The 12,196-nt window shown below is 36.6% G+C and overlaps 1 protein-coding gene across 1 annotated transcript in view; it reads right to left on the bottom strand.

Annotated features, from left to right (window-relative positions):
- The window catches only part of btaf1 (BTAF1 RNA polymerase II, B-TFIID transcription factor-associated), a 32,363-nt gene extending 30,406 nt beyond the window's left edge, over positions 1-1,957 (bottom strand). Inside the window, exon 1 of the mRNA XM_022684614.2 lies at positions 1,477-1,957. Coding sequence (XP_022540335.2) covers positions 1,477-1,490 — 14 coding nt within the window. The 5' untranslated portion in view covers positions 1,491-1,957. The remainder of the gene's footprint in view (positions 1-1,476) is intronic.
- Between the last annotated feature and the right edge of the window lie 10,239 nt (positions 1,958-12,196).

Genomic DNA, 12,196 nt, shown 5'->3' with positions numbered 1-12,196 from the left:
TGTACAAACCTGGTAATGCTACTTAATCCTGGTCAAGTCCTGGTGATATTATAGCTAGAAACCTAGCTAACTGACGTTAAACTAGGTTAGTTAAGATCACCTAGAGATTTTATATGTAACTAACCTGGCTGCTGTACTATGCAATTTTCGTTTAGTTAGCTTAGATGCCTTTGAAGACATTAATAACCTAGCTAACGTTACTTATCTAGCTAGCTAGACTAGTAACGTTATTTGACCAATATCGAAGACAAACTCTGCAGGGTGGTAGTAACTAACCCTACTATATCTATTTATCTAGGTTAACTAGATAACTAGAGAGCTAAAGTAAGTTAACCCCTTTCAAGGGGTTTGATTTGTATTCAGGAAAATACTGATTTTAAAACGTTTAAAGAAAGTGCCAATTTTATGATTGTTATTCATGATATTTTAAAGCTGCAGATTTACTTGCATTTTTAGAATAATTTCTACTACAATTACAATTAGAAACCTAAAATATTTTATGTAATGCTTGAATACGTGTGTAATATCACGCAGAAAAATTACAAAAATGCTGGCCTGTTAAGGGGTTAAAGGTGCCCTGATAAACGTCACATATTTACAATAACCACTAGTTACCTAGTTAGCTTATGTGTAATAATATAACCTAACACACTAAAGTTAGCTAGCTTGCTAACGCCAGTTAACCCAATTTTGACACCTCGCCCCACACATATAGCTAGCTAGCAAGCTAACCTAACTAACCAAGTTAGTCAAGTTACCCCAGGAGACTTTCTATTCTACTTACCTGGCTGCTGTAGTGTTCAATATTAAGCTAGGATGGTTAGATGCCTTTGAAGACATTTATAACATGGCTAACGTTACTAAGCTAGTTAGTTAGACCAGTATTAGACCAACATTGGAAATCTAAACTCTGCAGGGTTGCAGCTAACATTGCTATAACATGTTAACCAGCTAACTAGAGAGTTAGTTATAGAGGAGCTGATAAACTTCAGATATTCACAATCATCACAAATAAAATCTAAGTTATCTAACTCATGTGTAGTAATATAATTTAACAAGCTAAAGATTAACAAGATAGTTAACCCAATTCTGACACCTCGCCCCACACATTCAGCTAGCAAGCAGGCTAACCTGGCTAGCATTTAGTCCTCATCTTACCTGGCAACGGATTAAAACATTCTAACGTAACGTTAGTTATCTTTTAACTTGTTAGCTAGCCGAGACACTTGAATAATGGCCTTAAAGTGTGTCACAGTTGGGCTAGATTAACCAAGAAGCTAAGCTAGCTAAGATAGCTAGCTAGCTAACTAACATAAGTTGCTCCCAGCTTGATATGTGTTTGTGTGTATTAGCTTTACTAGCCACCGTTAGCTAGCTGCATGTTTAGCTAGCACATAGCTAGGCTAGCTAGCTACCTAGCCGAGATGCTAACCACTCCAGCATCCGATTTATAAGCGAAAAAAAGAGTAAACTCACCTCGAAACAGCCATGATATCGGGTTAAAGCAGATCTCAGTCTAATGTAAATCTGTCCACATGCGATCTTCAGGGAAACGGAAGAGCACCATTAGCTATCTACTGGCTCCAGCGGGGATTAAATTAGTCCAACACCAAATTAGCGCTAGAGGTGTAATTTAGCCACCTAGCTAGCAGACTAGCAGGACCGAGGCAGGCCCGACACGCCGCCGCACAACCATTCGAAACGAGGCAGGCGACCGACAGACACTCAGCTCATACCGGCCTCAAAACAGCCGCCTACCGTTCCCCCAAAGTCTCAGACCTCTCCCGGACCTCCACAAACTCCTCAGCCGCCCCTACAGACCGATTCAACCCTCTGCACTCCTACCGAAAAGGTATTTCAGCCGAATAAGTAAAGAAAAGTAATTTTGTTGGTCACAAAAGAGAAGCCAGGAGGCTGGTTTTATACGAGGAGCCATCTTGCATTTATTCCTTCCTCCATGGCAGGAGCGGCCTGATTGGTTACATGGCCTTCGGCTGACCAATCAGAAAGCAGATTTCAAGAGGAAGCAGGCGTCTGAATAAAAAAAAAGAAATATATATATATATATATATATATATATATATATATATATATATATATATATATATATATATATATATATATATATATATATATATATATATTCAGCTCTGGAAAAAAATAAGAGACCACTTATAAATGATGAGTTTCTTTGATTTGACCAAATTGAAAACGATGGATGATCACAAGCCATCAAACCAAGCTGAACTGCTTGAATTTTTGCACCAGGAGTGGCATAAAGTTATCCAAAAGCAGTGTGTAAGACTGGTGGAGGAGAACATGCCAAGATGTGATTAAAAACAGGGTTATTCCACTAAAGATTGATTTATGAACTCTTAAAACTGTATAAATATGAACTTGTTTTCTTTGCATTATTTGAGGACTGAAATGAGCTCTACATCATTTTTTTTTTTTTTTTTTTGTAATTTTGTAATTAAAATTTTTCTGCAAATAAATGTTCTAAATGACAATTTTTTTATTTGGAATCTGGGAGAAATGCTGTCATTGGTTTATAGAATAAAACAACAGTTCATTTTACTCAAACATATACCTGTAAATAGCAAAATTAGAGAAACTGCTTCAGAAACTGTGTAGAAAAAGTGGTCTCTTAATTTTTTTCCAGAGCTGTATATAAATAAATAAAATACAAGAATTAAAAAAATAACCTCTTTGACAGGATATTCTCCTCACCCATATAAACTTATCTGCCTCTCTTTTTTTTCTCACAATTTAAACAAAAATTTAAAATTCACTTTTGCCGAATGAAAGCATACCTAAGTCAGCTACAGAAGGGAAGCTCCTGAGGCAAACAGCCTCTGCTGACACATCCACACACTGACCACGGGCAATAAAAAAATATTTTAGTTTAACAGACCTAACTGTATTTATATGATTATTCTGGGTACATCTTTGCTGACAACACTGATATTACTAGACATAATTGTTTTATTTGGATTTATTTATTTATTTAAATTTCAATTCCAAATATTTTGTAATTGGGGCTGTTCTTTTATTTTTTATTTCTTGACCATTAACTACGCTTCTGTTTTTATATTTTTGCGTACTGTACTATATCTCTAAAAATAAATCTCATGTTCCTGCAAGAGATATTCACATGAACTGTTTGTGCCGTGAATTTGAGGAACCTAACAGGGTCACACTTCCCTATGACCCTTCTGAGCCTGAGGTACAGCTATAAAAGAGTCAGGTCATGCACCCAGGTTTTTCACTCAACTGTACACCTGCACTTATGTGATGTGACAATAAACCTGATTTGATTTGATCACACGAAGAACACGTCTTTCCGCTGCATGAGATATGTATTTTTTTATTTGTTTATTTTTATTGACTATCAACATCATGTGTGTGCTTAACAATAATAATCTAATCTTACTTAACAATCTATTTTCTTAAGAAACACAAGGGGGATAACGTGGTCAACAAGTAAGATGTAAATTCTAGTCTTCTATTGCAGGAAGGACTGACTTGTTTCAAAAGACACGTGGACATATTCCCTGGGCATATTCTGATTTCTGGTGTCTGTTAAGATGATTATGGAAGAAAATGTGAAGTCATATTTTCTGCCTGATGATGTATCATATTATTATGTAATATGGGAAGGAACGTGTTTTGGTTTGTGTCGTGATTACATGCTGCATTGCTATCACATAACATGTTGTATGTTGTTAACCCCCAAGACATGCAATGACTGATGGGTATTTCTATTATTAATCAATTGTTTAAATCGTAGACTAGCTGTTTTAACTTAAAAATAGAATCAGGTGTGCTTTTGCTGTATTGGAATGAAAACCTGCATCAAATCCTATAAACCAAATGCCTTCCTTATCTATGGTTTGGAATATCACTAAAGTCCTATTGCAGTCCACTTCACAGGAAAATACACAGGGTGATACTGGAATGCAGTTTGAGTGCTGGGGAGAGGTTGGGACACCCTGCCAACCTAGAAACAAATTATTCTCTCTGGAACTTTTGGCCACAGATGGCTGTAGGTAGTATTACTGGGGATCGAATCTGCAATGCTCTGTGTCATCAACCTGCAATAGCACTTAGACAGATGCACAACTTGGAAGCTTGTCTTCTGGAAAATAAATCTCCAGGACTTATATTAATTGACTTTACTGTTTTACTGACTCTCTTAAAAAAGGTGGCAAAACTGCCAGCATCATCTGGTAACTGGAGTGGTACCCTTAAAGGTATATCTTCAGAACTTTTAAATAAAGCACCAGTCCCAAGGATTTTTTTTCTTATTAAATTGAAAGCAGTAGTGTTTCTAATTGGGGAAGGGATAACATATTCTAATTAATAGTATCAGTGGTCTGACATGACCTTTTCTGCATTGTAAAAACAGAGTAGTCTGGTAGGATGTAATTGCTCTATATATTTGGCATTATTTCATTTAAATAAAAATAAGAAAATGAACAAAATGATATTCTCAAAAACACAGATTTTTACACAGCAATTTGTTTACATTAACCTGCATTAAAGGGACTCCTCCACATGCTCTGTGCAATTACAAATTCTCACCAGAGAGGTCTCTAAATCCCCAAATACTCAAAATTTACAAACTGTCGCTTTAAGGGACATATTTGTTTTGTATTCCTTTGCATGTGTTTTTTCCCTACTTTTAAGGTCATGTTTTGTACTTTTACTTGGTAAATACATTCTAATTATCTAATTATCATAATTGCACAATAATAAAACATTAAAACACCACTTTTCAACATTTTAATGGAAGTTTCGTATTTTCAAAATCTCAAAATACCCAAATCTACTCGCTCACCATTCTTGATTTCGTTTGTCATGAGTTAAGCGAAAACAAATTAAGCTGAAAATAAGGCTCTTTCTCCATGGTTAACTGTGCTGTAGGCTCCTCCGCCTCCACTGTAATCTCGTAAGCCATTCAGTGCTGTAGCCTCTAGCATCTCCATGCTAAACTTAGCCTGTTTTTCCTCTGTCTAGCCGTTGGCTGTCAGTGAAGCGGGGAACAGCAAGAAGCTCTGGCAAATGGATCTGAACCTGACAGCGTTGGTGTGTGCACCCACTATCCACCTCTCCGCCAAGAGTATGTTTTGGCACAGATATGCTGGAGCTCTATGAGCAGTACAACACCAAAATGAGGCAGGAAAAGGTGCTTTACTGCAGGATAAGATTCTGCCATAGATACCACACGTACCTTTGTTATTGTCATGATTAATATAAAGGTGTGCTTCCTGATTATATCTGATTTTGTCCTCTTTATAGTTAAGGTAACCATGGCAAAATGTGTCCTGATCCAAAATCTATTGTGAATAAATATGGGGGTGGCATGCCCACGAACTGTCATCGAATCTGACAGAAGTATTGAGAATTCCTGTGAGAGAGAATCAGGTGAGGTTATGGCAAGGTAATGATGCAGTTATTAAATAAAAACAATTGCACTCCCATTTCATTAACCAGACTTGGTGGAGTGCCACTGGGTTCTAGTTTAGGGCCTATATGAAAGTGAAGTATATTATAATAGTAAGGAAATGTGGACCTACATACAGGGTTTACGATGTTAAGGATCACTGCATTGTTCTTTAAAATAGTCAAGTCTGCTGCTGATTTAAAGTTAAATCAGCATTCTTCAGCATTTTACCTTAAATAACAACTTCAGAATCATGTTGATAGGAAAAATAGGACTGTAATGATGCTATAGAGCGCTCGCTATGCCATGGCTCAAAGACTGTAGGGGGAGCCCAGGAAATTACAATTTTCGCATAATGCTGCGTTAAAATTACAATGACATATGAAAGCTGAAATTGGTTTAGCACATTTTATAGTGTTATTTAGTATGTTTCAATAACAGGATACTAAGAAGGAATACTTAATAGGAAAGTCCGAATGAGTACCTGTCCTTCCTGCAGCCTAGACTTTAAAATGTATTCTGTTATTTAAGACATTTCCTGTTACCAAAATAGCAAAAATATATTTGTCAAGGAATTTGTCAAATAGCCACATTCAGGAAGGAGAATAAGTTTGTATTTTTAACCAAAAAATAAATCAGAAATCAGCAAGCCTTCTGGCAGAAAGTATCTCAGCACTTGGGCCATCACAGCAAGCCACTGCAACAGCTTCTTCCCCACGCCATCAGACTCCTCAACCCTCCCAACAAACTCACACTTATCTAAAATGATAAAACACTAATAAAAACTCTACCCACCTCCTTGCACACTGTCTGAAGTAATGCTTGTGCCAAATGCCATATTAAGCATACTCAATTGTTCTACCTGGGTAACTGGTTTTATGTTTATGTAAGCTAAAAGCTAACTGTGAAATACCTTATAAAATACATAGTATTTTACATATATCTGCACTGTTGTTTCCACTAAAAAACATATTTATTACTGAATGCTATATGGGTGCTACTTTGTGCTGTGTATTACCTGACTGTTTATTGTGCTTACAGTTCTATCTTTGTTTCTTTTTTTACTCTGTGTTGCACAGTTGCAATGTACACAGTCTTCTGTAATGTTCTTTTCTTTTATGTTGCATCACAGTCCTGAAGGAACATTATTTCATTTCGCAGTGTACTTGTATATGGCTGAAATAAAAAACCCTTTGAACTGGAACCTGATCTTGAATAAAGCTGTCATGTTTACAGCCTGGTTGCAGATCCTTTGCTCTCAATGAGGCTTCACTGCCTGAAGCCTGTGACCCATAAACATCACAGGACACTGGGATTCTTCGCTGGTGATGCTCTGCTTGGCCTGTTGTTGAGCCAATTGTTTGCCTACTTGCTTTGGGTGTGGAAGGCAGAGGGTTGCATTCAGTCTTTTCTTCAGTAAGTTAAGTGTAGCTTGATTAATTTAAGATTCTGTCTGGGTGACTGATTTAACCAATCAATAACATCTCAAGTCTTAACTAGAAGAAACACCATAATTGCTGCAAGTCATTTTCTGTGCTTGAGACATCAAACAAAACAATTACGATCCAATATGTTTTTTTTTTGCATCGTAATTTTGTCATTTAACTTGAATGACTTCTTTGAAATGACATGTTATTTAAAAACAATGTGCTATTTTTATGTTGTAATGGCAGAAGATTCACTAATCTCTGCATTGCATCAGCCAGTGACAAGGACAGAAATGCAAAGAGCTGCAGAGCATGAACCAAGTCACAAAGCAATCTCTCAGTGTTATTACTGTGAGTGTTATTATGTTTGTCGGGTAATAGTGCACCTTCTTGCTGGAGGCATCAATAAGCGTTAATATTGTATGTTGGTAAGAAATGTTGTTAGCATTCAGTGCTACATGTGCACAAACCTGTAAGAACTGAAGAAGGGAAAAGATGGTATTAAAAAGTCTATATTACAGAAAACTTTTTAATGCAGTGACAAACCTCCCAAGGCCACATTGCCTCTATATGGAAATTATACTGTAAAAACAACCACCATTGTGGATGTCATGAACAGCACATTTGCCTAAGAAAGCAACAGTATGTTGGCCCGATGTTGGAGAATGTTAGGGCATGTTTGTGTTAACTGGAGTTTAACAAGGCTGCCTAGTGACATCAGCAGAAATGTCCCACCTCTTGCAAATGCAATGCAAACCCTGTGAAACTCGTTGCTTTCCCTATGGAAATAAATTCGAAAAAAAAAAAAAAAAGTTTTTTTTCCCTTTAATTTTTAAGTGTACTGAGAGTTGTGGATATCTAAGGGCAAGGAAGGATACATCAGTTGTGCCCTCAAAATTGTTTCAAACATAGGCTGTCTATGAAGGGTTCTTTCCTTTGGATTAGCCTCCTAAAGCATAGCAGCCACAAAATATAGCCCAGGCAAGTTATAAAGTTCAGCTACTGTGATATGATATCAAACCTACAGGCTTTTTCATTTGTTTAACTATTATTGTGCATTGCTTTTATGCATTTGCTTTAGCAGCAAACGACAATACTGTAATCCAATTTATATTTTTCTTCCTCTTCTTTCATAGGTTAAAAAGTACAGGCCTATCCACTGAACTTCCACTCATGTCAGGAAAGGTCCTCAAGAATAAATTCACCATCATTTTGACCCACACTCTTTTATTCACTTATTCAAGTCACTTATTTAAGTACCAAATCACACTGTCCCCTTGCCAGACACCCACCAATCTGCTTCTTCTAATTCAAGGCAGTTCCCCGTGCTTTAATCCAGACATACTGACCCACACTCATCTATTTGTAATTTTTTCTACCCTCATTCTATTTTAGCTGCACAAGCATTCAAAGACAATTACCTTTTAGGTCTTTATAATTAACCAAATTGTGTTTGGATTATTGTTTTAGTCAATTGTTGATTTTAGCTTTAAGTTTTCTTGACTGATCTTGTTTTACAGTGATCATTTTTGTTTTCATATTTTAAAACCTATTTTAGACCTATTTTGTATTTTGTAATAAAATAAAAAATACATCTTACCTTTTTCATCTTTTATCAATCAAACGTAATTCGTTTTTTAATTGGTTTATTTTTATTGTTTTCACCTCACTTATTTAACCTCCTTTATTTTTCTCTAAGGTTATTAAAATATGAATTCCTATTTTTTGTAAATACTTGGCTTCATTGAAAATAAGGCTCACCTCCATGTACCTTCTTGTACAAATGCAGGTTTTTAGATTGATTTCACAGAAACGTTCCCTGGCCATTGTCTCGGTGTGCGTGAGTCATTTCCCAACACCCATCAACCTTTAAAATCATTTCTATAGGAGGAGCCCAACTTAATGTGCTTGACTTGAAACATCAGTGTTGTCATGACAACCTCATCCTTTCTAATCTCTGCAGCTTTTTCTGAGATCTTTCTGAGATGCGTTTATATGGTGGTTAATGTTCTGCACTCCTCAGCTGTAAGCCAGCGTGCTCCTGAGAGACTCTGATTAGAAGCTGATAACAGGTACTGCCAGTACCAGACCCAGTCAGATATAGAGGTTAAGTGAAGCCCCTGGACGAAATCCTCAGCTCTGACATATTTTCACATTTTTGTCCACAAATATACAGTAACTGGGTCACTCTTCTTCTGTGGTGGCAAATGTCCTCAACTTTGAAGCTGTAAAAAATGAACTTTCAGTATTTGATGTCTTTGCATGTTAGAATTAGTATGTCTTGCTTCTGGGCTACTCCTACAGCCAAAAAATTTAATTCTTGCCTTGAGCTACCACTAAAGGACACGCTTTTTACATGCAATTTACAAGCTGAAAGATACAGAGCAAATTTTTTACAGAATTTTATTAAAATTTTCTATTCCATTATTCCCCCAATTTGAAAGGCCAATTACAGGACCCACTCATTAGGACTTCCCCTATCACTAGTGATGCCCCGACACCAGAAGGGTGAAGACTAGCACATACCTCTTCCGACACATGTGAAATCAGTCATCACCTCTTTTCGAACTACTGCTGATACACCATTGCCGAGTAGCATCACAGCGCGCTCAAAGGAAAGTGCAGCAACTCGGTTCCTGATACATCAGCTCACAGATGCCTGGCACTGAGCGACATCACACTTTGGAGCCCTTTTGTAGTGGGGAGAAAGCAAGGCCAATTGTGCTCCCTCAGGGCTCCAGTAGCTGATAGAAAAAGCTACATTAACAGGATTCAAACCAGTGATCTCCTGATCATAGTGGCAACGCTCAGAATGCTGGACCACTCGGAGCAGATATCTAAAAGAAAGAAGCATGTTGACAAGGGAAGTCTCAGAGTTACCAATTTAATAGCAACCAATGTAGAACACAGGGAGAACAAGTAAACTGTACACAGGTAGAAGTGCTGAGAAGCAAACGTGCTAACCACAAAGTCATTCTGCCTGTTCTAACATTTTTGGGAGTTACTGGCTTTTGCAGAGATGGTCATGCCAGGACACTGAAACCATTAATTAGGATATTTAATATCGTCGCTGTCCAATGAAAAACACATATCCAAAACAGCAACTTTACAGAAGATAATTTTTTTTTAAACTTTCAATGGAAGTCCATGTAAAAAGAGTTTATTTTAGGTCATTTTGAAGAGTTTCTATTAGTCCGTTCATCAAGAAATGGCACAGTGTAATGGACAGTTTGTCTATTCAAATTATGTAGTAAACAAAAAATCGGCAAAAATAGAGATAAGTGTTTTTCATGGGACAGCGACGATATTTAATTTCATTTGTCTCAGAATGAAACACATTGATTGTATTGACTTGGCCTGAATATTTATGACTCTCTCAGAAGACACACAGTAAAAACAAAGGGAAAGAGCTGGGGGTCACGTCCGTTCAGCAAGAGCCTGAAGGAGAACTCACAGTTCACTACAGACAGGTAGCTGGACAAATCCAAGTGCTTCAGACTGAAGATGATCTGAAACTCTCACAGTCTGGACATCACCCCATCAGGACCTGTTCCTCTGTAAGAGTATGAGATCACTGAGGCGATGCTACAGGTCAGGTCAGACACTGTGCTTCACAGGGGTCTTCTTTATTGCATTTAATGATACTGCAGAGGAAACATCAGCAACCACCTAAAAAAAAACCCAGAGACTGGAGGCTCCCTAGCTTTAGGTATCTAAAATATAAGCAGGCTAGTTGCATCACAGGAGAGCTGACATATTATTTACTTGTGTAAATGACATCACGTGTGGAATTTTTTAGCTTTTGTTGCTTCTTGTTTTGCCTGGGAAATATGTCATGGGAAATATTGTTAATAAGTATCACTATATAAGTGTAGTGTAAACTTCTGTCTCTCCCTAACTGAAGAAGATCCACAAGATTTCATTATGACATACATAAACTCTTAAAGTTTAAAATAGTAAAAAAGACATGTTCAAACTTTTGTACATCTTTAATTAATTACTTTTTACTCTATTTTTGTTGCTTCAAAACACAAAGTAAATAAAGAAATGTAACAAAACATATAACTGCAGTAATTTTTCTAGAGCAATTTCAGTGGTGCCAACACTTTTGGCCATGACTGCATGTACAGTATATACTTATATGTATATATCTACATCTAATCAGATATTTAACAGATTTTACATACCTACATATAGACGTAACCAAGTAAAGAAATATGTTAATTAATAGTGAAATAGTGAAAAAATGATGGAGGTCAAAAGCAGTATATTTTAGTTTCTTATTAACTGATAAAACTTATACACACAGAGCATAGTTGATTGTAACTCAAATTCCATCAAACCAGCCTAATTATCACTACATATACACCACAATAATTAAATAAACATACAGTATTTTCTTTTATTAGGCATTTTTACAGACAGTTTCCAAAAAAGGGTTTTTGAAGTGATACTAACCCACAGGTATTGTTTTTTTCACTGTACAAAGAATTCACAATCATAGAGATAAATTAACTTATGTAGCTTATATGAATTAAAATCATTCCAGTATTTCAAAATCGTCCGTAAAAACATACAGTACACTACCATTCAAAAGTTTAAAACTCTAGTCTACTCTGACTATAATAAGAACCCCCCCCCCCCCAAAAAAAAACACCTTGCACAAATCTAGTTTCCAATCCAGAACAAAAGATTTGCTCCGAATATAAATAACCATTTAACCAGAACACAAAGAACACTTTGACTACGTTCACATTACCAGGCTAAAGTGACGCAAATCTGATTGGTCTGTCCAGCAACAGAGCACGGAGAAGTACCTCATAAAGTGGACTTTTACAGATATACACACAAACACACACACACAGACACAGAAATTTATTTTCATCCTCCTCTCTTTTCATCTCTCTCACAGTTCGACTCCCACACACCAGGCTATTTGGGAAAGATCATGGTCATATAATCCCTCAATACTTCTATTCAAACACAGCACTGCAGTAAAAAAAACTTAACACTGAATAAAAACACCTTCTGAGCTAAATAGTTTAAAAGCTGGGGGTCAAATCATTTTACAATTAATACAAGATGTGTCTGAGTCATTCCTGTACAGCACTCAATTTGTGAAGTGTAAAGTGTGAAAAGTGTCCATAGGTTTATTTTATTGTAGGAATCATTTTATATAAACAAATGAGTGTTCAGAAATCTGTAACTGAGACTGTAACTGTAGGCTGATGCAATACAAGAACATAATGATCAATAATGTTAGCTGTCCTCACTTTTACCCAGTGTGTTTACATAGGGAACAGATTGTATAATGGTGATTGAG

The sequence above is a fragment of the Astyanax mexicanus genome, chromosome 7, assembly GCF_023375975.1.
Source record: "Astyanax mexicanus isolate ESR-SI-001 chromosome 7, AstMex3_surface, whole genome shotgun sequence".
NCBI lineage: Eukaryota > Metazoa > Chordata > Actinopteri > Characiformes > Acestrorhamphidae > Astyanax > Astyanax mexicanus.
This window is presented reverse-complemented; position numbering and strand designations above follow the sequence as displayed.